Source organism: Falco biarmicus, chromosome 3 (assembly GCF_023638135.1).
Source record: "Falco biarmicus isolate bFalBia1 chromosome 3, bFalBia1.pri, whole genome shotgun sequence".
Classification (NCBI taxonomy): domain Eukaryota; kingdom Metazoa; phylum Chordata; class Aves; order Falconiformes; family Falconidae; genus Falco; species Falco biarmicus.
In genome coordinates, this window is record NC_079290.1 from 117600475 (window position 1) to 117627464 (window position 26990).

A 26990-nucleotide genomic window follows, 5' to 3' on the forward strand; every position below is an offset into this window, starting at 1 on the left:
CCAGAAACATCATTTCCTGCCCCCACCTGGGCTTTGGGAAGGCTGATCAGATCTCCATGCAAGACAGCGGAGACGTGAAGAGGCAAGATACTTCAGATTAAGTGTCTGTATTTAATAACTGATATTACCAGATTTGCAGCCCGTGCTGGAGTCAAGGAGCATGCAAGACAGGAAAACATCAAGGAGCATGCGAGACAGAAAATCGTCCCCGTGCCAAACCCCATCCCTGTGCAGAAAGAAACCACTGGACTGGGAAGCACTGGGAAGCGCAGATAACCCAGGTGCAAGAAAACTCACAGAACTCATTATTTTCTTCTTCTGTCCCACAACAGAAATCATTCACATTTCTGCCTATCAGCTCATTCTTTGTCCCCTGAGCTCGGCACCAGGTTTTGGACTAACTTCTTGAAGAGCCATTGAACCCTCGGCAGGAACATCTCACCCTGAGAATGAGTTTCCACAGTTCAAGTTTCCACACCTTCGACCTCAGACAGCACTTCACGAGCAGATCCTGCGCTACCCGGCACGGAGCTGCTATCAGCCCTTTCGCCAACGCTTTTTGCTTCCAGCTCCCTTTCTGAAAATCCACTTCTGACTTCAGGAGCCCCTCCACGCACAGCCCGCTCCCAGAAGCATCGCACGGATCTGGAATGGAAAATAGCCTCTGCACTCTCCTGCTTATCCCATCCGCTCCTGATCCTGGCCGGAGCATCTTTATTTTTTGAAGGAGCAGCAGGTCCGGCCAGCAGTAAACAAATCACAGGAACAGAAGCTGGTTTTTCCCACTTTTGCTGAAAGGTTGTTACTCAAGGACAAGAGGACTCCAGGACTGCACTACAGCTATTAAATTGCCAAAGATTGGCTAACCTAAAATTATAAATATGGGGTTTTTGTGCTCCATCGTATTTGTCAAGACATGTCGCAGATACAGAGATATATTTTAACAAATACAACAGACCAGCTGTGAAAACACACTTTCTCATTCTTCACCGGAATAGTTCTTCCATTTCTATGGCTGTAGTAACACTTTTATTTAATCTGTCCTGTTGAGAGCAAGTGTAACAAAACACATTTGTGTTCCTCTAATCTTTGAAACACTGAAATTTTCCTCCCTTCACATCTACTCCCCGTCTCAGCCTGCTTCTAAGAATACCCAGGGAAGGACGGTGGAGCTGCTCAAGTGTGAATGAGCAGGGGCCACTTACATTTCCCTGCTGCAATTTGTCACGACTGGAAGGTGCTGATCCCACCCGTCTATCTTGCTGGAGGGCTACACTTTCTCTAAAAAGCAGAAATTAACACACACGTACTTTGCATTACTCTCAGCAGCCACCAAACGTCTCCTAAAGCAGGCGCTCTATAGGTATTTCTTCCCTGTATTTTATGCACTTCAATATTTCTAGAGACAAGTGGAAAGATCAGGTTGAAGAGATGCCCGTGACCTGAAAATTACCAAAGAATAAATGACGCTTCTCCACAGCTTGAGTTTATACAAGCCATGCTAAATGCCATTCTTGCCCAGCTTCAATAAATTAGCGTGTAATGCAAATTAGAAGGGAGTTGTAGTTTAATCACAGGAAATGAGATATGTTAGCATTAGACATGCAAAAAAAAAAAATTTAAACACAAAGGATGAATTCAGCACCAAAAGACATCTATCAGCTGCAGAATCTGAACGCAGGTGAGCAAACCCCCACTTTCACACGAGCAGCAGCTGCAGGGAACCTCAGGAAGGAAACCCAGCAGGCAAAGACCATTTGAAATGTGTTTCGTAAAACAAGTGACATCTGAAAACAAAGTACTTAAACTCCTTAACACAACTTGTAAATATAAGCAAGCACCCCTGAACGGGCCCACAAAGGAACCCCCAAAGAAAGAGGCCTCTGAGAGGATGAGAACAGCTGCAGAGCTGCCTCCGCACTTGCACTTGGAAGTTGTAGATAAGGGTGAGCGGTGTAAAACACGACTATTATCAGCTCTGGCAGACGGATTCTGACACGTAAATGCAGCTGTGGAGGACAGAGGGAATACTCTGCACAGGCAGACCCCGCTGCATCTGCACATCCCCCGGCAGCTTCAACGGCGGCGAAGCCCTGCACCGAAAATGACATGAACCCTTTTCTGAACACACACAAAAAAACCCCCAAAAAACCGCCATGGAAAGGCAAAGACATCTCATAGAAGGACCTTGAAGTCAAGTCCGTCGTCTTTCCCACCAACACCTATTCATCCAAACCCTTGCCTCTCCTGGGGAAGCTCAGTGTCCCACACTAACAGTGGAAGAGGAGACACGGTGTTTCAAAGAGGACCCCAGGTGTCCAACTTTTTACAACCTGTGACATCATTTGCACTTACGTACAGTCTCCTTCCCCTGCCAAATAGAAGTATTATTCACCATTTTACAATCTAAATGGTCACTTAGATTTCTGGGTTACATCCAGAAGGTACTCTTGAGATTACCAATATTTTTTTCAGCTTTCAGCCCGTTGTGTTATACTAATTTTCACGAGGTCTGTCTTTCAAAAAAATTCCTTAGTTTGCAGGTATTGAGCGCTCTTGCAAACAAGCCTGTCTTTTTTACTTCCAATGCATGCTTGCATCTAGGACAGAAATAGCTGAATATTACTTTCTTCATTTAGTAACCCTCAAGGATTTTCCACACACCCACAGGCCTTCCTGCACCTCATCCCTTGAGGAGCAGGAGCCTCCACATCGGGTTCTCTCTGCCTCAGAGGTGACCAGCAACAAAGGACAAATTGGGATAAAAAGGACAATTAAAACATGATCAGGGTAATTTTCAGCCTAAAAGCATCTTCTTCGTTGGCTTAAAAAGCTAGCCTGAATATTCATGAAAAGCTCTCTACTATCTAGCAAACAGAATTAATCATATTAATGCATGGAAAAATAAGATTAGCCAGGAAGTGGTATACGAAATCTAATCATGTTTTATTGAATGAAACATGAGTGGGAGAGGTCGTGAGACCCTTTCGGTGTAATTTGTCACCGAAGCCTCCCTCCCTGGCAGGCTGCTGGCAGCAGCGCAGCTCAGGCTTTCGGAAGCACCCAGCTCACGCCTCCCAGGAGCGGGGCGGGCAGCCGGAGCAAGGGAAGGGGAGTTCTGCCGCTGAGTGACCTCGGGAAGGTCTTGCACACGCTGTCAGCTACGTCCTGAGCTGATGAGAGCTAACGTAATCTGCACACTCTTCTTCTTCTTCTTCTTCTCCTCCTCAGCCGGGGTACAGTCGAGATCTTCCCTTCCCTACCAGAAACACACGCACAAACCACAGAGCATCTTTTAACATCTTACCCTGATCGGCCCTTTCTTCCAGAATTTCCCAGTTATTTCTGCGGTACAACTGGCCAAGGAGCTCTAGGACAATGTGCAATACTATATATTGTATATTCTATAATAACGTATTATAGAAACCACAAAGCATCACCAATCCTTTAACTTCAAACCAGCCATCAATACACTCCCGGATCATTCGCATCCAGGAGGGAAGCAATCAGCTCTCCCTCACAGCCACCACCAGGAACCGAGGGCTCCCAATGACTATTTCCCACCAAAGCAGTATTTTGCAGCCTAAAGCCTTTGTAGAATATTTTTCCAATTAAAAGCACTATAATGCTTAGGAAGAAAGAAAAAGCCCAACCATACCAGTCACTACAGAAGGCTATTCGCCAGATCCCAACAAAGATGTAACTGACATTTAAATAAGTATTTCAAAAGCCACTTCATACGCATTTTTTATTCATTCCCTGTCCTATGGAAAATATTACCATGGAAGAAAAACATCTAAGTATTACAGATAAAGTATCCATTAGTTAACTAGCTCTTACAATACGGAAGCTTAATTAATCGCACAGGAAAAGAAAACTTTCACACTTGCATTATCTAGGCTTTAACTAGCGATGGGATAAGTTATTTCAAGACACACAATAATCTTCAAGCCTTCAGCCTCACGCATGCACCAGGGCAGGCTAATGCTTGTCAACTTGCAAATAAAAGCAATTACTGACTGGAAAGAATTCAAAAAGTGGCAAGTGTGAGCTGAAAATCATTTTAAAGCAGTCACCAGGGAATCTGGTCTACAGAACCACTGCAAAGAACCAGGCAGCTGCAGGGGAGCAGGGGGGGAGGACCCCTTCCAGGCTCCCACGCAGGTCTGGGGCATGAGAGTTTCACCCCAGCCGGCACCCCCAGACCATGCAAACAGCACTAACCCGGAGCGGGAGCAGCATCGGTGTAAGCGGCAGCGACGTCAGCGGGAGACCCAGGGCTCCCGAGCTGCAATACAGCCAGAAGAACGCACGGCAGCGAGTGCCAACGCGCCAAAGCCTGACTCGGCAGCCCTCTGCGGCCAAAGCCTGCCCCTCGACTTCAGCAGGCGTCGACTGAGGTCTGAGATGAAAATACAGGCTGAAAGCTCCGCAACAGCTACCCAAGGATCAGAAGCTGCTTTGATATAAAGAAAATAGGTTGGTTCATTAGAAGCACATACAGGGAAGAGTTTTTCACCACCAACATTATCATCATCTGAACCAGCCACCTTCAAGGACACCGGTACTCTCATCTCTTAAGGGTAGAGCAGAAGATGTGCGAACAGATTAGCCTGGCCGGTGGCGCAAAATAACTGGCATCAAGAGGGAAGCACAAAGCCGATCTCATATAGGAGAACTTTAATGAGTATTAGAAACCACTCAGCAGATGGCCAAGGCTAGTGAGGAGGGAAGGGTCAACTGCAGATAATGACAAGGAAAGAAATGAAGTCAGTTAAGAGGAGCTGCTGAAACAGGTGACTCTCCCAACCATCATTCCCTCTAACTCAACTCCCCGCAGAAACGCAGCAAGAGAAAACTTAGGAAATCCTTTCCCAGAAAGGGCTGATGTCCAAAAGGGTTCTCCCCTGGGCTCAGCTCCAGAAAAGAAGATATTGCAGAATTAACCAGAGGAACCTTGAACTCAGAGGTCCTCAGTTCTCCTTCCAGGAGAGCTGAAGCAGAGCAAGATGCCTGCGTTGCCTTCACATCAGGCACAGCTGTGCTAGAAAAGCAATGCCAAATAGCACACACGTACACGTTAAGGCATGCTCCCTCACTTCTAGGAAACCAAGAGACAAAGCTAAACCCAAATTCTACCAAAACTCAGTGCAAAAACAGCTCTAAGGAGGAGAGGGAAAACATCTGTGCAAGACAGACATGCAAAACATAGCTCCAAGGCTGAAAAGGCAAAATGAAGATGAGACACTGAAGAGGAGGAACCATTCAGACAGGAATAAACTCCATCGATTTGGCAGTTACTTGCAGCCTTGCTTCTCCCACGGCATTTGCTTCGCATGGGATTAACAGGAAGGGGGGAAATGTTTCACGGGGGAAAGGACTGGGGAAGGCTCAAAGAGTGGGAGGGCAGCAGAGGGGCAACTTGACAGATGATGCAACCCCCCCCTGCTGAAATAAGACTTGTGTTCCAGAACGTGGAATAATTAAGTCAAGAGAAGGATCATCGGGAAGAAAGATACCACCGACCCAAGACTCTGCATTAATACAGCAATTCAGTATGTGTTCATGTCGTCTCAGAACAAAATACAGAATTAAGGAAGTTGAGGAGAAAGCAGTTTCTAAAGGTCCGTGAACCCGATTTAAAAATAATAATAATAAATAAATAAGGGAGTGGGTGGCAGCTTCATTTCTTTTGAAGATAAGCACGTGAATTTTTTAAAAAAATGTAGCCACATTCAGTAAAAGTTGCAATAAAGAAAACTAATTAAGTTCAAGAGGAAATGCACCATTACTGGTTTGTCATTCAGAAGGGTGGACACAGCCTGGATTGCTCCGAGGAAATCGAAAAGCAGCCGTAGCACTTTCCATTCCCAAGTTAGGGTGGGATTTTATAGGTCAGGCTAAGCAGGCTCAACATTTGGACAGAAACCCAAGGATCTAGTGGCAAATGAAGGAATACAAAAGCAAATCATATTCCCAGGTCAACATGCAACTTCTCAGTGCAGGACTATGAGGTGTTTTGGCAGGTAACGTTCTGTTGCAGCCTGGTTCAAGCAAAAAGATTATGTGAAATAAGGTTACGGAGGGCAAGAGGTTAATTGCTACACTAGAACCTAATACAAGGCTAAAGAACAACTCAAAAAGGTTCTGACCCTTCACATACGGAAGTATTTTTTGATCTGAAAAAACACCACATGACTATGTAACAGCAACAGGAGCACCTTTCCCAACTAAAATCCCAGTCCCTCTGACCAATTTGGACTCTGATAACCTACCATACACAGCTGCAAAACACAACATAGCTATGAAAGATTTGAAAAGCTTCATTATTAAAGAAGTCATCTGCACCTCAAAGTAAACTTCCCATCGGAAAATTAGAAACATCTAATGAACTTCAAAACATGCCAGACAGGCTGTCACAGACAAACGAGATACTTGTTAAGATTTACCTCATAGAATTAATTCATCTGGCAGGAGCAGAGGTTTCTAGTTTCATCAGTGGAACGAACAGCCATGGAGCGCCACACATCATCTGGGGGGAAAGGCTATCGCTAGCCACTGACCCGGCCAGCAGATGGGCTGAAGCTTGCAGCATCTCCACTATCGCCTGGTCTTCCAAATCAACAGCATAAAATAAACTTTTTATATGGCAAATATTAGACTGTCTTCCTACGTTTCCACAACTTTGAAGATCCCTGCTCTAGAGGAACTTTGTTGCAGGCGGCTCTGCATAGCCTGTGAACTAGGCTTTGATCTTTACCTATCCTGCCTGCTTCAGCTGTATTGGAATGGCTGCAAAAACCTTCTTTTTTAAATACCTGCATCATACCCAGCAAAATGCACACTTGATCTTAGTCAATCCCTGTAAACACACACAAATAAATTGGATTATTAGTCATCCCCTCCATCACCACCTTCTCTGACAATGGCACCATAATGCTTTAATAATTGTAATCCAAGTCATTACACCTAATATTAGATACAGGTCCCAGACCAGCTAGGTGAGATCTAAACAGATGACAGAAACAAGTGTAAGAGACAGACAACCCCATTTTCATTGTCTGCATGTACTTGAACTGCAGCAGCCAGGCACAAACACGGGAAATCCAGACCTCTTCCACCACAGGCGAAGTAAAAAGTTACCCCCTCTGAAGCGTGCTCAGAGCGCAGCCACGCAATTGCTGCACCGCACGCTGCTCCCTCCTCCAAACCTTCAGGGGGGACATGGATGCTGGAGGTACAACAGGAGGGTACGGCCACCAGTCTCGAGCAGCGGTACCCAGGCTCCCACCGCCCCTGCTGGAGTCCCCATCCTGTCACCCCAGGCATCCCCCAAGAAACTTCTCTAAGGACTCACGGAAGAACAGGCAGGGGATCAAAGACAATATTTTAACCCAAGTCGAGCCCTACCCAAAGCTTCAGAGCAACCCCCGAGCTGTTAAAGGGAAGCTGAGGCTGGGAGGCATCTGCCCCAGAGCAGGCTCAGTGCCAGCCAGGACCAGCTTGGAGGCTTCCTTATCATCACAGTCTTGGGATGGTTTAGGTGCTCAGCTTGAAACGCTTCGGTATTTTCAGCGTAGCTGAGCACCCACGGGGATGCTTGCCATCGGAAAAAGCTTTAAAGTGGGCACCACGACAGCCATAATCAGCAGATATTCCTGAGAAGTGTTAGCCAAGGGATTTAGTCTGCTCTGAGCAGACGCTGACACAAAGCACATGATCAGCAGAGCTCAGTCCCCTTAAGGGCTGCAGCCCAAGCTGCTTGCAGGGGTTTTCTTCTTTTACATGTAATTATAGAGAAGAATTCCCTTAATTCTTTCAGATCCCTCAGAGCTAGTAGAAAATAAGGGGGGAAAGAACCCCAAGCCTTGAAGACAAGAAAAAGTCTGGAGATAACGATGCAAGAGACCACGTTACTCCGTATCCTGCTCCTGTTCCAGTGCATCCTTGTAAAGAAGGGATGTGGTACGGATGTGATACGGATGTGATAAGGATGGCCACTCCAGCTAACCTCCGAGGAGAACAGGGCAGCTACTGCCATCCTTCCCATTTTTCTTTTTAGCCTGGAGACCCCCCCATTGTCCTTTCCAATCTGACAGGCTCTTTTTCACACTGCTACTTTTCTTCCCTTCCTCTTCTCCGCTCAGTAGAGTTTTATTTCTCACCTGTCAAGGAAATCTAGGCCCAAGCTCTCCTGAGAGAAACCACGATAGCGGTTAGAAGAGCTGTAAATGTGTTATTTTATTAATATGTCTCAAATAGCTACTCAGCTCTATTGCTCGGCTTGACGTATGGATGCTTAGACCTGCGATGCCCTTTCCCTTTCAAGACTTTACTGCAGGATTCGCATCCAACAGGTCAAGGACCAAACGCAACCCGTCAGGGGATTCCCCCAGGGAGCAGCTGTGCGCGCCGAGATCAGTGTGCAGCACGGCCGATGCAGCCGGGGCGACCGCCCAAGGCAGGAGGGTTAAGGGAAGCCGGCTCGTAAAAAAGCAAAGCAGCATCTATTTTTAAAGAGGGGAGGGTAAATGACAACACAGGAGATTTTTAGTAAGCCTGCTTGCTGCGCCGAGCTGTACTGCTGCTGTGGTCTCGTAAACACCACCGTCAGATAACATTCCATAGCTTGAAAATACATATGAATTATACTCCAGATGAAATTTAGTTTTGGTTGGGTTTTTTTTTTTTGGAGTACATCTCTGGACAAGATTAAAACTATTTATAATGCTTAGGAAATGAAATATTTAGCTGCAAGATACTTCAATAGAATGGTTTATTTGGCCATTAGTCTCTCTGCCACATTACAAATAATTAAAACTAGGTTTTCGGGGGGGGGCCCGCCGGGGGGGGGGGAAGGGTTTTAGCTATATTTTCAAGCTGAATCATATCAACATGTTTAAAGAGGAGATAGGAGCTCCACTTTTTTCCCCCTACGGGCAAAAATTATTAAAAAATGGGAAAAATGAGTCATCTGAATTTAATTATCAAGCTTTGAGTTGTGAAGGCTGGCTTTGAAAAATGCAATTCAAAACAAGACTCTTTGTAATTCTGCTTACGGGACTGAAAAGTTTCCTTCTCAAGAATACTAAATGAGATCCCTTTGAATTGACTGCCGTGTTTATCTCGCCCATGTGTATTTCATGGGACTATAAAATGCAGGATGAACCTCGCAAGGCAGGAACAGCTTCTTCTGGCTGCAACGCATGTTTGTGACCTGTTTCACTCATTAACACAGCGCAGCTCGCCTGGGCTGCTCCACCAGCCGATTCAAACGGGAGTCCACTGCTGCTACAGCTCACAGAGTTCATCCAACTCCCAGTGAAAATCCATTTGGAAGAAAGGCATCATTAAAGATGCAGCACATGGGCACCTGGGGGGCAAGGGGGAAGGAGGAAAGCAAATGCATCATTATTCCCTCTGACAAGGCCCCCCAACCCGTGTCTGTAAAACACACTACCTTCAAAACTCCATAGCCACTAGATTTCCTTTTTTAAAAAGAATCCATGTGCACGTACATGTGCTACTGAAAGTCAAAGGGCTTAATTTTCTAAGACACATTTGCCATTTTTAAAGGTCTACCATGCTGTATTTATGGGGAGTTTATTAATTTTTTTTTTCCCTAGCAGTTCACTCTGACAGGCATTGTTTTATTTTTGATATGACAAGACACAGCGCTGCAGTGGCAACAACTCCAGGCTGAATAATGTTTCTTAACTAGCGACATTCATCTTTACCACACACCACAGATGACTGATCCTCACTGCAGTACGTAATGGCTAAAAACTAACAGTGCCCTAAAATATTAATGCATGCTAATAAACAAGGGGTTTTTTCCACGAAACAGCAACATCTAATTTTCAAAGGGGTCCTGGGAACAGTAAACAACTGGTACATGGTAAATGGCAAGTTCTCTCACATCAATACGTTCTAGACATTCAAATCCTATTCCCCCATAATTGCCAGGCAAGTATAAATCACTTAAATGAATGTTATTTGTGGCTGTGACACAATCCTCATAAATAATCGTAATTTAACTTCCTGCTGATAATCCCAGGCAACACCTAATTATTTCAAACGCTTAATTCTTCCCTTCTGGAGGGATGTTGGGTTTAAGACTACTCCCTTCCATTTGCTGCTAGTTAGGACATTTAACCATTTGTTGAGTGCAACCACAGTGCAGAAGATCACGGGGTCTAGATCGACTAGAGGCAGAGGTGTCCTTTGCTATAAAAGCAACATAAGCAATACATCACGTTCCTTCTGGAAGCTCTCACTTCAGACTACACCGCACTGATCATTTGGGTAGCTCTTTTATATCCAGAGGGAAAAAAAAAATATCAGTGTGGCATTTATTATACATAAAAGCAATATTTCTGAAAGCAGTGCTCTAACGACGGGATGGTAGAGGTATTGAAATTCTATACGCAGTCTTCTGTCTAAAGGACAAACTGTCTCTAGAAACATTTGCCCAAAGTTCATTAACAGTAAAGTCTACCTGTCAGCAACATATTTAGCAATAATCAGAAAACAATTCAGGAAAAACAAGGTTTGAGCAGGGTTTCCTGGGTTTTGAAGTATTGGGTCTTCCGCGGCGAGTTTTTTTTTTTTTTTTTTTTAATTCTTTATTTCTTCTAACCGGCTAAACTTTGAAATCTTATTGCAGAGAATATGATTTAAAGTAGACGACAGCCACTGCAAAGTTTACCAAGCAAATAAAAAGCATCCCAGGGAGTTTCATTAGAAGGCAGCAACAACCTTTGCCTGGGGATAACCAGGAACTACCCTCATTCTGGCACAAACCCTCTTCACTCCCAACACCCTGTGAAGTCTGGATCTGCGCACACAAACACCAGCAGGTACGACACGACTGTACAGACCACAACAAAGTATGGCCAGCAGCAACATACCAGAGCGAAGATCCCTCCGTTCCAGCAACTTCTAAAACATCGTATCCATCTTCCAGCTGAAAATCCATGAAAACCAGAGCAATAGTGTCTCCAGGTTCAGCAAGGATAGTCCACGTGCAGTCCGCGTTATTGCCGTACTCCAAAGGAAAATGAGGGCTTGAGATAATGCCGCTCTGTCCCCGCAAAGTCCCTCCACAAGCATCATCAGCTGGAAAGAGAACGCAAGTTACCAGATTTTGTTGGAATGCGCAAAGCAGTACACCAAAAAAAAAGAACGAGCCCCAATTCAAAGCAAAGCTTTAAAACACCCATTGCTTTTGTCAGGATGTGTTTTACTACATACTATTATTAAGAGACAAATACCTTGCGGGATGCAAAATCCTATTAGGTCAGCCAGTGTCCCCTGGCAAGTGCCAGCTTATTCCCCACCGTACACTTACTCGTGATTTGTTTAGTCTCGCTCTAAACACCCCCAAGTGACAGTTTCCACCACCTCCCTGGGGAGGCAGCTCTCGGTGTAATGTCTCTCGCTGTCAAGACACTCTTTCCTCACATGCTCTTGGCCAAGTTTTCTGTTTTATTCCTGAGCAGGATCCTCCCCCGGTGTTTCCCACAAGCTTCCTCCCATCCGTACAGCCAGCCAAGCTGGAGGAAAACCAGCAGGAAGGCAGCGACCGAGAGGGTTTTGCAAACCTCACGTCACAGCGGGGAGAGGCTGGTCTCCACCTCACGTAGATCTCAGCACCTTCATCAGCCACAGAAACACCCCCAACATCCCGGGAGAACAAGACTTAAGAGTACAAACACTGTATTTAACAGAAAAGGAGTGGAGCTCCCACACACCCTGCCTCACGGGTCTTCGTTGACTCTGGTTTCTTAAGGAAGTATGTGGTTACCAAAACCATAGTGGTAAAAATTTAAGGCTTTGTTCAGAAACCTAGCAAGGACATTTCCTGGGCATTTGCCTGGTCATACACTGGATTTCAACTTTGCTGCAGGTTCCTTCATTTTTACAACCTGACTTTTAGCAGCAGGAGCCGTTAGAGCAATTAAAGGAGGGGGATCTAAAGAAAACATGGGCAGGAAGATAAAGGAAACCAAGAATTAACCAGCACCGGGGCAGCTCACTGCTCATGTACATGCAGCATCAGCTCAGCATTTATTTGGAAAGCTGCTAAGAAAAGCCTGTTAACTTTACAACATGTATTACTGAGCATTTCAGATGCTTTAGTCAAGGAGCTTGGGGCTTTACATCACGAACACTTATTTTCATTACAAATGTTTTTTAAAAAAAAACCCTTCCGAACTGAAATTTAACACAGGTGAGAGCAGGAGTTAAGTGCGATGGGTCGTTGGCACCTAAGGAAAGGGCAGGATGGCGCTGCAGGGCTGCTCGGGAGGACCCTTCAGCTTTTAGACCCGTTCAGGACTTGGGAACTTGTGCTATCAGGTCTTCTCAGCAGAGCTGAAACCCGCAGCCTCTAACTGATGAAACTTGAAAGACAAAGTCAGACAAATACACATGCCAGCTTTTCTCTCCCCCAGCCATCTGCTGTCCCAGCCCAGCCAGCCACCCGAGCAAGCAGAAGGTACGGGCGGGCACAGGCTTCCCAGTGACGGATGGCAAGCGCCGGCGATAGGAACACCCCAGGCTAGAACGTCTTGTTCGTGTGGCATTAACACGCCGCGCAGGTTGCACCGGCACCTTTGAGCCTCCAACCACTGCTGTGCTCAGTCGGGGATGGCACATCGCTCGTTACGGCGGAGCTCCCAGCAAGACAGAAAAAAATAGGATAAAAATCCCCACACCTGTAGGCACACATGCAACTGCTTCTGGACTATTCCAGCAGTCAAAACTAGGACTGAAAAAGGCCACTGAAATCCCAACACAACGCTCTATTCCTGGTATTCTCTTACCACAAAGTTGTGTACCTGCTGCAGTTATAATGTCAGTGAATTTAAGTTATTCACAGACACTGAAGTACAGTTAGAATCCTCAATAAATTTAGGCTGAAAGATCTCTCGTCTAGTCCAAGCACCAGAAAACCCTTCAAACTTCAAGGCATCATCCACAAGATTCACAGTGGGACCTCCAAAGGAGGTCTACGAAAAAAGTAAAAGGGCTACTTCAACCCCCCCCCACCACCCCCCTCCCCCGTCAGGCAGAATGCAAATGCTTTTTAGAGGATGAATGGATCCTAGCCTGAGAGGATAAGCACAATTCACCAGTTTACTGGTATGTTCAAATGTAATTTCTCATGAGTAAGTGCCCTTGCAGATGCTAGAGAGAAACAGATGCAAATAAGATTCTGGGTCAGCGAACTCAGACCACACGCCCAGCAGCAAGAGAGAGCAAGAGCAAGGTCATCAGCTGCTTCAGCAACACACGGGGATCTGAAGAGGCAATTTATCCTTAAGACAGACTTACCTCCAGAGGGGCAGCTACCTCCTGCACGATGTGTTAAAACATCATTGTTTGCTGCTGCTGGCCCTGGGCACCATTCCAAGCATCTTTGCAAATAAGGTCCCACACCGCTACCACGAGACATCCTCAAGCAACCCAGCCGCTGGATGCGAACCCCGCGGGGTCAAGGGCACAGCAGCTCTTGACCAAACGCTTGCTCCTCACTACGACCATGCATTCGTGCAGCTCAGGTCTACGCAGACCCCTTGAACACACACCCCCCAACAGCAAACACAGCGTTTTCAAAGAAGCAGCTCCTAATGTCAAGTTCTCAGCCACGTTCACCATCAGAGCCTGATCTGGTCCATGAAAGCTGCTGTCATACTAGAAGGAATGCAGGAGGCGACAGCGAATACGCTCAAGAATTTTGACTCAATGCTATAATTAGATTTCTTAAACAACGGGACTATATATAATTTATTTTTTTTTTTTACAGGACTAACCTAATTTTAAAGGAGAAATTTACACAGACGTGGGTACCGCTAGAGCTTGCTTTAATCACAACTCAGAGTTGGGCCACTCATGTCTGCGTAAATTTTTCCTTGAACACTAACTTAGAGTAGCTGAAGATCCAGCCAAAGGTATGGTGATTTTGGCTTCTTCTTCTTTTTTTTTTTTTTTTTAAATTGAAGGGGAGTTTTTAATTCCTTGAAATTTTTTCATTGCAAAAGGCATTTAATGGAAAATGTATTCTTCCTATCCATTTCTAAATACACACTCTCCTAAGTTTGTAGAGGTTGTTACTGTGTAAATATATCCTACAATCTTCTAAAATCTTCTTGAACAGCCCTTCAATTATTTTGGGCACAGTGCAGTCTAAGCAGCTGTGTGAGTTAGGAAGATAGACCACTTTTAATGAGATTATGCATATTTGATATGCTTAAAAACGTAGCTTCACAAATGTTCTCAACTTCTCAGCTGGCTTACTAAATTTTTACTCAACTGCCTACCAGAATCATAAACCTATCAGTTCTACTTAAATTCAGCAAACAACCTGGGCAAGACTTCTCTCCGCATGCATGAAAGAGCTTTACAGAACAGATTCAGATGTTTCCAGATACTGTTTTGGTGCTTCAAATGCACCATTTTGCTTTATTTGAAATTAAATGACCCCAGCGAGGGTTGTTCCTTCTGTGGCTACAGCGTAACAGAAGACAGCATTCCGAGTCCACAGGGGTTTTGCCTCCAGTGCACCGTCAAGATAAAAAACCCAGCTAGACTGGCAGGACTGGGCTTAAGGCCCCATTTAGATTAAGATAAAGGTCTTGGTTTGTTCTGTGAATACAGAACAATTGTGCAGAAAGCGTGTCCAAAAAACCAAGATGCAACGAGGAAACCATCCCAGATATTTCTGACACACATTATTATAGCTGGGATAAATGTCAGCTTAGCCCAGGTTTTACAGTCTGACCCAGACTCGCTGAGGACTCTCAGTCCTCCAGGCGAATTTCCCGGTTACACATGGTCCGCCAGGCACAGCCCAGCTCCTCTGCTGGGCAGCCACAGCTGCCACCCAGTTCTGCGCGCTCCTGCTTCGCCGATCAGCATGGAGATGTCACTTCTGTTGCTTTGGTGCTCCCTGAATGAGATCACTGCAATTTTAAACCTTCCGGCCACGTAAGCAAGAAACATAACTCACCCCGAGCAGAGTCTGTGCGGACTGAATTTATAGTCTCTTTTAGCTCAGAGTCCAAGAATCAATTTTGATATAACTGTGCTTTCAAAACCACTGGCGAGCCGCAGCACTAGCTACTCTCACCGGCTCTGCAGAGACACATTTCTCCGAGCCATTCCTTCTGCATCTGGAATTCCTTCCTCCTTTCCTTTCTTAGTGAGATTACACTTGTCCTCAATTAATAAATAAATAAATAAATAAATACATAAATAAATAAATAAAAAAGCCCTGTACTTCTAAAACTGAGAGTTGGGTAAAGGTAGTGCAGACAAATCCTATGAAGATAAAGCTGCTACGCTGCAGCACTCCTTTCCTTCAAAGCCTTGCGGTCCTGGCACACCCCCGCAAACATCTTTGTTTCTTGGTTTTTTCTACCATGCATTTCTTTGCATCTTCGATTATTTCACTACACGAACACTGGAACAGAGACAAGGCTACCAATACATCGAAAAGGATATTACAAAGTAGACGACCAGCACAAAGAAAAGAGCATGAAGAAACCAAAAGGGAGTATCGATTAGCATGGTAGAAACTCACACTGTTCTCAACACTTGTCTCACACCTGTCACTGTGCTGGAGAGGAGGGGAAGAAGGAAAGGGCAGAGTCCCCAAACCAAACACTGCCCTTCGCAGCGACATTGGATAAGCCTATTCCCAAGATCGCTGCCCCTGAGATTTTAACGCCAGCTCAGCTAGAAGGCACTTTTCATCTTTATTTGTTTGGATCTGACACAGCAGCATGACCCCACCTCCAACTCATATTAGAAAATAAAAGAACATGTGCAAACACATTGAATAAACTTTCAGGTGACAACTACCAGTAAGCCAATACTATTTAATTATAAGCTACATAGGCCACACAGATCTTTTATCTCTCGGGGGAAAAAGATATTCTTCTTCAGGCAAGAGTTTTGAAAACACTATTTTCCCTACAAATGAAGGCGTAAACCTGTTTGTCAATCGGCAAATCGTTTTGCCCCTTGCAGGAACTCAGGCCTGTATCACCAGTTTATCAACCAAGTACAAATTACTGATTACCAAAAGCCTCCTTATAGTAGGAGTGCAGCTGGGTTTCAAATTCCACAAGTCAATTTGCAGGCTGACTTTGCTACTTCCTAGTTTCCTAGAATAATAAGAGATAAATGTTACATGAGAAGATTTCTGGTTCCTGTCTCCAAAAAAATGTTTTGGCTTTATTCGAGGTAAAGTCTTGAAGGATCAGGGCCCCAATCTATTAAAAAGGAGCAGTTCCCTCCAGGAACCTGCAGGCACACTGCTACGCAAGTGCACCTGAATAAGCACATTATTTTGCTGCCAGAGCAATTCATACAACACTGGTGCAAGCACCACAGGATTTTTTATTCCTCCCTTCTGAAGTGTATCAGATGCCACCATCATCATTGCTGGACTCAAGACTGAAAGGGTAGTGTTAAAATTAAAAGTGGGTTTGACAGTTCAAGACAAAAATGCAAAAAGGGTCTTTTCTCTGCAGCAAAGATCACAAATTGCAACGCTGTCAACCCTCAACTTCAACATTTGTTGGGGTCAGAGGTTAATCCCTCCCTTGTTGGGGTCTAGTACACAAATGTCTGAGTAATAGCAGAGCAAGCAGATAGCAGCCTTCCTTTGGGCAAAGGCAGTATCAGAGAAATCCTGTCAGACTGGAAGAAACACTGGTCCACTGATGCAAATAATTTCCTTCCCTTCTAAGAAGGGTATTGCATCGCATACACTCAAGGTTGAACTGCAGCGAATGTTTTTTCTGCACACATTTCCAGTGAAATACAAAAGAAAAATTAAAAAAAAAAAATTATGAGAGTCCCAATCTGAAGAAAAAGCAAAGGACCGTAATTAATCAAACTAAACTGGCAATGATAGCGGTCCCTCTCCAGGGTCAGTCTGGCTGTATGACCCCCTCCTTCAGCAGTATAAAGCCCTTGGCCCCAAAACAATAGGTAAGCGTACAAAGAAATACCCCAAGCAGCACATATTACTGCTGCGTAACTGATTCAGGCAAGCATTAAAAACACACCAAGCAAACAAAATTTGCTCACTTTAAATGCAAGATTTATGCTACAGCTTAGAACTGCTGATTGATTGCACAAGCAGAGTCAATAAAAAGAATCAATATAAGATGCTCTGCTGAAGTACACAAGGAATTGAGGGGAAAAGACTTCAAAGTAACAGCAACTATTTTGGTGTAACACCACAGACACTTGTACATTTACAGACTCTCGAGTCCCTTGTGGTCCCAGGGAATTAGCAAGAAGATCTCTGTACTGATAAAGGAATCTCTCCCTGCCCCAAAAGGGCTTGCAGGAAGGCTGGCCAGCCTTCTCAGACACAGGCTGGATTTTACCTCCCATCCAGCATTCCCTGCCCGAGGCTGCCAGCCCCACTGCCACAGCCCACACCAGCATCACCGCGGAACGTGCCACGGGGGAAGCCAGCTCGACATTGCAGAACGCAGAAAATCCAGTCTTGTTTTCTAGTGTTTGATCTCGAAAACAGGCATGATCTTGGGTGGATGCCCTATCTTATGGATAACACGCCTGCCCCCCCCCCCCCCCCCCCCCCCCCCCCGCCACTTTAGACAAAGAAATTGAAGTTAAAGTAGCTGGGTAGCATTTTGAATACTTTGAGCACTTCATAAACTTCCTATTATTCACCCAAACCCTGGCAGTTTTAAGGAATCCAATAAAAAGGAACCTCAATATTAACTACATCATGTTTAGCTTTCACCTTTTTTAAATCAAGCTTACAGCCCGTGACGTTATTCCCAACCCCAAACAGCTCATTAAATCCTGTTGCATTGTGCCTTGTTCCAGAGGAGAGAGGACACTTTACCTCTGCAGAAGGGGAGAGGAAAATCCCAGGAAGCACTGTTTTCCGAGTTGGCATGGCACGTGAGCAACGCGTGGCCTTCCAGAAAGAAACCCGGATTACAGCTGTATCTCACTTTGTCCCCGATGCTGAAGGTCGTCCCTTGCTGAATCCCATTCTGCAGCCTTCCTGGATTTCCGCACGTATGACTCGGTAGAACTGCCAAAGAAAGGTGCTTCTGGTTAGGGACAGGGCATCGTAACAGAGCAGTCAGGTGAAGGATCCCGAGGGAGGGCTCCTCTCAAAGGAAATGCATCACTTAAAATGGAAAAAGCAAATAACCCCAGAACTTACCCCAACAGAACACATCAAGGCCAGTTAGGATTTGCATTTAATTACCATTTGTACCAAGTAGATACAACAAGGAAACAAAAATCACTCCCCCCAAGCTAATGAGTCAGAAACAAGATCCTCTCTTCCCTGACCAAAGCATCCCTCTTTGCCATGCCACACCGTGCAGCTCCTTAACGCAATTGCAGTTGATTAGAATCCAAAGATTACATCCCTGTTTGAAATAACTTTTTTCCAACAGACCTTCCCTGGGCACCTCGAAGGCCCCTGCAACGTAAGCAGAGTTGCATTATACTTTAGAACCACACAGAAGATGGCAAACCCTGTAATTAGCAACTATCTCCTAAACAAAATGAGCAACATTTCAGCCCACCAGGATTTACACTTCATTGCGCTGTGTGTTTAATCTGGATTTCACACATATTCATCAAACCGAACTCTGAACAATGCAGTGGGACCCAGCTCCACCGAAGGCAACAGTCCAACAAAAGTTTGCATCAAAAAGAATATGGGATACTTGAATAGAAGATGGAAAAGCTGCAGAGAAAATGCTAGCAAATTCTTAACCAGTGCCTCTGTGCAGCAGTTTCAGAGAATTTAAGTAAAACTCCACGGATTCCCATCAGCCACTCCAAAATGATCCACTCAAATGATGGGTTTAGAACCCAGTGTAAAACCCGACATACACAACCCAGGCGACAAATGACTTAATCAAATGCGAATCAGGCCCTTGTGCAGCATCTTGTATTATAGTAGTTTTTCATTAAAGCTGAAACATGAGAGGAAGGAAAACATGGTCATTCAAAGCTGAAGTGACGGTTTATCATTGGAAACAATTTTGTCAGGGGCATGAACAAAACCAGATGAATTTATATGAGCAAAGGGAGGTTTAGTCTGCAGCTCTGCCAAGGAAAAGAGGAAGATTAAAAGGAAAATTATATGCTAGCGTACACGGCACACAGCACAATAAAATACAACCAAAATTGTGCGTAAGCATGTGAAATGAAACATAAATCCCCAACAGCAATGCAGACACACTGCCTGTCTGTCCTGCAGGTCGGGATTTGGGATGGCCCCCGCTCTGCCTGCGGAGCGGAGCTCGGTACCCTAAGCGGGCTCCCTGCAGCAGATAGCAGGCAGCATCCCTCACAGCAAGGGAAATTAAAGACTAATCTGTAATGAATACAGGATTAGGCTTCCTGCATCCAGACAGACCACCTTGTTGTCTAGTTAACACGCTTCGAGATTAAATGCAACCTTACCACCTTGAATTTGATTAATCTTAATAGCACATACATTTCAATTCCTGCGTTGCTTCGGTTTTGGGGGGGGTTCTGCTGTGATCGCAAGCTCTGGGCACACGTCTGTGTGCAGGGGAGCTGTGATACCCAGAGCCCCAGCAGAGCAGAGCCAGCATCCCAGGGATGCAGCCCTGGGCTCCGCTCCCCCGTGCAGCCGTTGACTGCGCAGCAATGGGGGGCAGGTACAAGCTCTGACGGACAAGGTAGCTTCCCCTTGCTCCCTCCTCCAAAATACCATTTACAGCCTTCCCAGATGCCGGGAAGTTCAGCAGCAACTTCCACATAGAAATATTAATGACCATACAGGTTTTGTAAGCGGAGGGATGCTATCAAATACATCAGATGGCTTGAAAAGCAGTGTAGAACTAATGTTTCATTTTCTGTAATGATACTCTAAGCCCCAATTTAATTAAATTACCAGTGTCACTTTTTTAAAAAATGAACCCATTCCTGCTTTTATGCTTCCATCCTTTAAAATTAATGACTAGAACTCTGCTATAAATAAAAATCTATCATTTTTAAAAGTCAATCTCTAACACTAGCTGCTCTCTACTTAATGAACCGTGAAGAATCAGACAACCCTGACCTGCATCATATCTTAAAATCATACTTGAAAAACAGGATCTCATTTAAAAATTCTGCTTCATTTGGCTGCCTTAACTAATATCTTGTTACAGGACAGACAACGCACACATGCTTTCGGGGGGAGGAAACATTAACTCTTTGCATTGGATTCAGTGGGGTTGCTGCAGGAAGCAATGCGGATTGAGTATGATTTTTTTCACTTTTTAAAAATACCACCGAGCACATCTGCAGAAGACCAGCACTTCTTCAGATTGCTGCCTCGTGGACTGAAGGAACTGCTTCCAGAGAGGCCAGAGCTACGGCCAGAGCTGGTGCAGTGCAAGCAGCCTGCACGAGGATCCGCTGTCAGCCACGCTCTTGAGGCACTTGTGCAGGAGATGAGCTTGCTCAGACCCTACCAGGAGGTGAGGAAGTACACCGTCCCCTACAGAGGGAGCAAAAGGAGTCACGGGACACAGCATGGATGCTTCCTGAGAAAGCGCGGCTTCCCCAAGCCCCACCGGCTGGCTGCAGGGTGCGCCCAGGCTGCTGGGGTGCAGGGGCTGGAGACGTCCCCGCAAAATCCCAGCTGGAAGCCTGTGCCCGTTTCGCTGCCGAGTGTGACTCCCTAAGCTGGTGCAGCAACTGCTTTCACAGCGATGGATTTGTGATTCTACTCCAACATTCTCGAGAAGAGATAATATTATTGCTCATACTTGGCTGCCTCTAACAGCCAGACTCTCTGATTGCTTGAGAGATTAATAGAACTGTATTATTTACATCAGATGTCGCACAGAATAATATTATTAAAGCTTTGTCTTACCCATTTACCAATTCCACTGTAGATTAGTAGCACGGATTTATTTTTTTTTTCCTCCCCATAAAAGCTTTGTTCCCGGCAATCAACATAATATTTTCCAGTGATTGTATGGAAATGAATGCAGCCACAGACCAGATTTGTACAGATGAATAGAAGGTCCTGTTAGTCATTTTGTAGCTTAGTCTGTTTCTTTCCATGATGAATTTAGAGCAGTTTATTTTATTTGTCTTGATTTGAACAGCTGCCAAACCGTTATCTTATTTTATGACAGAGGAAAGGAAATAGGATTATTCTATTGCAGTTGCACCTGGAGAGCTCATCAACATACCTCAACCATCACTGTCCCAAGCACCATTCAGATATACTGCCCCGGAGAGTTCACTCCCCAAGACGATGCAGTAGAAGAATCATAATCGTGGTGTTAATTGCCAGCACAGACACAAACAGAATCTGGCCAGAACCTCTGGAGAGGAATTAGGTGAGAACTACAACTGTCTTAAGAGGCAACGTGGGATAGGATGATCTGAGAGCAAGGCAGAAATGGCATCTTTTCAGCAAGAAACTAGGAAGTGTCAGGACATGGAAAACAGTCAGGAATAAACCCACCAAATCCTAGAACTCTCCCACTTTCTGCAGTTTGCAATCTATCCTTCAAATCCACTTATTCAGCAAAAGGAAACCCGTAGGGCACAAGACCAGCCTCTGCCCAACTTAACTCCCTTCTGCTTAACTCCCATCTTTCTCTGCTTTTTTGTTTTCTCTTGCTTTTCAGTTTGGGCCCCTTTTGCCCCATCTTTTGGAACCCACAAATCTCCACCAATTCCCCTCTTTATCCTGGGAGCATCACCCAAGAACGCGTGTGCCGCACAGGTGTTGCAGAGTAACAAAGATGCGTTCCCCTCACGGCGCTAGATCTATCTGTGCAAGACCCGAGGTGCCTCAGATTTCATAGCATGCTGCTTGAAACCGAACTGAACACAAATTTGAAATAGAAACAACAGATTTGAGAAGTTTCCACCATCCATTCCTCCTGTGAGCTGCTAAAGAGTAGCCAGAGAGCTACCAGAATTGTTGGTCTGCATCAGAAGCTTCACACCATTCCCTGACTTCTTTACCCCCATTTCTTTCTGCCCTTTTCAACAGGCTCGCCAGGCTGTTCCCAGCTTTGCTCGACCCCTTGCCCATGATCACTACGCTGGAAGCTTTCAAAATCAGCAGCTTTCAAAGCCTAGCACTTGTCAAGCCATGTCTCCTTGTTCCAGTTCATTCCAAATTAATTAGTAGTTTTTAAGTCATTAGATGTGACTCAACGCATCCTTGGACAGCATCCCACCATCAAAATGCATTCAGCCTAATGACATCAGCCTTTCCTAAAACCCCATAGCTCTTTTTGACAGCAGGGAAAAAAAAAAAAAAAAAAAAAAAAAAAAAAAAAAAAAAAAAAAAGGAAGAAAAAAGCAGGGAGATTTTTCCTCTTCTTGCTCATCACATTTGAGCTACCTCCCCAGTTCAGGTACTTTCAAAGAGAATCATCTCAAACCCACCCCTATTTTGCTCACCATGCTGAAGAAAAACCTTCCCTGTTTCCTATTCAAATTAATCTTCAGCTCCATTTTCTCTGTTTATATTGTTCGAATATAAAATAACCCCAACATTTAATACATCTAGATACTGCATTCTGGTCTATTACCCTATTTACATAGCTAAAAGAAGCATTTTTATTGCTTGAATTATCTGTGGTAGTTTACGACAGATATTTCAATGCTATCATTGTTCTAACCTTGAAATCTTATCAAGGAGTGCAACTTTCATGATATGAGGCCATACATTATCTCCTCATTCCCAACTAATTTTCTTTCCCAATAAAAAAGAAAAGCAAGCAAGCCATGCCAGAGCAGGCACTTATAGCTCCTGAATACAGTTATTACAGCAGGAATAATTTATAAATCCCAACGAAAGGATGCTACACAGACCAAGCAAAATAACAAAACCATTGACCTAAACTACTTGGCTCAGTCGTCACCGCACGCTCATTTCCAAATTAATCTCCACGACGCTTTGTTCAGCTGCCTTCCCTTTTCCTGCAGTTCCAGAATGCAGCGGCAGTTGACGTCTTGACTTCCAAGGGAATAAACAGAAAGGTCTCTGCTGCTAGAGATCCAGGCTGGGCAGGGTGGTATTTCGCTAAGACAATCCGCACTGTATTTGTTGCCTTCCTAGAAATTCAAGGCAAGAAACGGATTCTTTAAGAGGACACCTCCAAGACTGCCGTCACAGCGTCGGAACGCAACCCCAACACCGGTGCACGACAGCGCGCCTTTGGCCGGCACAAATGCCAGCGCCAGCGGGACGGGGAGATCCACGCAGACCGGTGTCCTCTCCCCTCCTCATCCATAACTTTTAGGCCAAGTACCACAGGGATACGCCATGACTCTCAAATATCTTTCACCAGTGTTTTAGTGCAATCTGTTTTCGTTCAGCAGAGTTTTGACCTTCAGAATAAGTGTCCAGTGTGTGCTACAGAAAAGGAAATAAATGGTGTCTTTTTCATTCCATTTTATCCTTTTTTATGTCATGATTCATTTCCAGCACAGCCAAAGATAAAGCTAAATGGAAACTATTTTTTCCCCTCTAATATTTCTTTGTTCACTAAAAAACAGCCAGATAGTTACTTTTGGATAATAACAGACCAGAATGGTTCACCATCCATCATCTTTGTGGTAGTAGTTCTAGGGCTTTTTTCAAAATTCATTTTCAGTTTTCAATTTACCTTCCTGGAAATGTGCTACAGCAACTTCAGTGAAACTTCCAAGAGTACCATGCGAGCTGAGAGAGGATTACTTTAGATTTGATTTAGTAATCCCACTACAGAAATAGCAAAAGATTCAAAACATGAAAGCAGTAACATCACAGGAGATACAGCAACAAACAATCCCTCCTATCTTCAGAGATGCAGCGAGCAGGGATCCTTAACATTCAGGACTTTACACCACTCATTTTTTCTTTATACTTTCAAGTAAATGTTGTTACTTGCTGAGCACAGTAGAGGAAGCCTGGCTAGAATGAAGATACAGATACTGAAGCCTGGCTACAGAAACCTTTTGCCAGGCCCAGAAGAACAACATCAGACTGGCAGATGCTCGGACACCAGTAGATGCTCGCTTTCCAGAACCAGTGGTCCTCACATCCCATCCCAGCCTGGGATGCTCTCCTGCATCAGCAGCCTAATCAGCGAGGTACTTGAGAACGTGCTTTGTCTTTTAGCTCTAGTCCTGCTGCTTTTCAGTGCCACAACAGTTGAACACAGCTTAATTTAAAGTATGTGGTTAAGTGTTTTGCTTAGCAGGAATGGATTTAAGTGTATGTTTAAAGGCTTCATTGAACTGGCATTCAACAGCTGCAGAGTAACTTGGGGAAAAAAAAAAACTTCCCCAGGGAGGAGGGTGGTTTTACTTTTTACTTTTACTCCATCTTCCTCCCTGAACTGAGGTTAACCATTCCAAGGGAAACAAAGACCTGCATCTTTTTGTAACATAAAAGACAAGCCAAGAAAAGCAATACTGCAGTGGTTATCAGCACCAGAAGACAACTGCAGGAACCAAGCGAAAGCAGAATTAAAACTGCAGCTCCAGAGTGTTCGGGTGCCGTCCCAGATGAAGCAGCTCGCTCCACTGTGCACACCAAGACAGAAAGCCAAGGATCCGTGTGAAAAAAGGGTGTCAGATGTAGAAACCCTGATTCGAACTGAATCCATCTAGACACTGGGTGCCAGTGTTGATCCGCTCTGCATTTTGCTGGAGAGTGTCCCTGGCCAGGGAACGCTCTTTGTTCTTTAAAAAAAAAAACACGTCCAACTTTAGAGACCACATTGTTTATCCGCTTATTGATCTTCTCTAGCTATTGGCTGATTACCCAGAAACAGAAATCGTAGCCAACTACATTTGTTTTAATAAATATTTCTCAGCAGAAGGCAGGCATTCACCACAACACATCATGCCTAGTTTTTTTTCAGCTGCTTCTCTGGAAGCAGCAGGTAGCAAAGCACAGGGCAGCAGCCCGAGCCCGCGGGGATCCCAGCGCTGCTGGTGCTCCTCGGGTCTCACCTACAGCACTGCCTGATCCCTGTGCCCAGACACACGGACCTGCCAAATCTTCCCACCAGCATCACAGGCAGCTGGATTTTCTTTCTTCTAGCGGCTTCCACACTTCTCCCCCACCCCTCACTCCTGGCTTTCAGAAGCCTTTGGAGGGGCCGCGGGGGATCACACCCCACGCTCCCGCTCCAAGCAGCAGCCCACCCATCTTCTCAAGCAAGACTGCCGGAGTTAGCGCCCAAAAGTACCGAGGTTAAACCACGAGTAACCCGTTCTCTCAGAAGCAGGGCCAGAAACTCCATTAACTCACAGATTCCAGTTGCTTCAGCTTCCACCCAAACCACAGAAGGTCTGGCTCACTCCCACGACGCACGGACAAACGACTTTGTTTTCCTTTCTCATCTGCCTGCATAATGTATTCCTCCTAATTTATTCCCTCTTACAGTTAGCTTTGCTGTACCTCCTTTAGGAAGCTTGGTTACTCGATCCCACATCACGGCCAATACCATAGGCATAACTGAGTGGGACATCACCCTTAGGGAGCAGCACATGAACTAATCCCTGATATCACACAGTTTGTGGGGAAGCGCCCTTGAGATCAGGCAAGGAGAAATGCTATATATACACCATCGAATACAACGGTCAATAGTAAAAGCAACCAGGAATGCTGAGCTCGCAGCGCGGGCACCTCCTATCAATACCCAGAAAGCAAACACGTTTCAGCCACGGTGCCACGGAAAGAGTCCACTGAGCTACCGTAGCAATTAGGTCGTCTTCTGCTTCTGGCACTACAGATTCATTATTAATTTGCGGTCATAATGGATTAAAAAAAAATAAATAAATCTAGAAGGTAATTTTATCCTCCTCGCTGAAAACAAAGCAAAAGTAATCTAATTATGTCATAAAAGCATGCCTAGGGCTCAGTCCTGGTTCCTGAATTCACCAGTGCCTATCTTGCAAAATGATGCTTGTGGCAAGTTTTGCAAGCTATGCAATAACATGCACTCATCTCAGCGAACAAGTTTTTAGCCCCACATGGGATCTCCCCAATGCCTGAATACATCCTGAAGCAAGAGCTTATTCTGATTTCAGGGACCTTACTCTGATTTCAAGTCCTCGTCTGTTGCTTAAAAGGTAGATGAAGTGGATCTGGGTGCTCAGACCTGCCCTATCTTTTCTTTCATACATCCCAACCTGTGATGGACATTAAAAGGACATTTATGCAAGCTAAGGTTAAGGCAGGCAGGGAGGGTGAGAGGGGAAATGCCCATAAGACTAGGGTTTGGTGTGTTTTTTTTAAAAAGGAAAATAAAAAGAAAAGCAGCTGCCAAAAATCCTAACTTAGAGAGTTCAGAGCGGGGATCCAGAAAACACCCTTCAGTAGAAGGGAAGTACAACGTGCTGATGGGCTTCCCCGAGACCCCGCAGAATCACCGTCCGTGGAGCTTTCCACGATCCAGCCAAGCAGAAGCACAGGTGACCCCACCTAGTGCTGGTGGACACTTGGGCGTTGAGGGGGAGCCTGCAGCACAGCCCCCCTGCGGTCCCCTTGTCACCGCCACCAGGAGAACATCTGCTGCTTCCAGATCCATCGGCTCGTTACAGAACCACCAGGTGCCCGCAGAACCAAAGCACATCAATAAAAATGCCCCGCATCCTTCCAGCGAGGAGTTCTTTTGCGTGTGATATAAAGACTAGTCACTTGAAGTAAACACCTCCAATTCAAGTCGGAAGGTGACTTGCCTGTCACTTCTGCGCATGTAGCCTGGAGGACGTGGGTGTATTTCCGTCCACTTTTGAGACGAGACGTGGCTGGGTTGCTCTGTACGCCTCTCACACTGCCAAGCCATGCAAGACGAGCCCTACAGGGGCACTTGCAGCCTGCCTGCCCGTTTAGATCACTAACCTCCACCTTGGAGACCTTGGCACTGACTCACGGATTGGAGAGGGAAAGAGAAATGTCCAGCCACCCACTTAGCACGTCTCCA

At 45.2% G+C, this 26990-nt stretch overlaps 1 protein-coding gene across 1 annotated transcript in view; it reads right to left on the reverse strand.

Annotated features, from left to right (window-relative positions):
- Window positions 1-26990, reverse strand: part of CSMD2 (CUB and Sushi multiple domains 2) — a 305956-nt gene that overhangs the window by 209194 nt on the left and 69772 nt on the right. Inside the window, exons 4-5 of the mRNA XM_056332990.1 lie at window positions 17897-18091; window positions 10911-11118 (exon numbers count right to left, since the gene is read on the reverse strand). Coding sequence (XP_056188965.1) covers window positions 10911-11118; window positions 17897-18091 — 403 coding nt within the window. The remainder of the gene's footprint in view (window positions 1-10910; window positions 11119-17896; window positions 18092-26990) is intronic.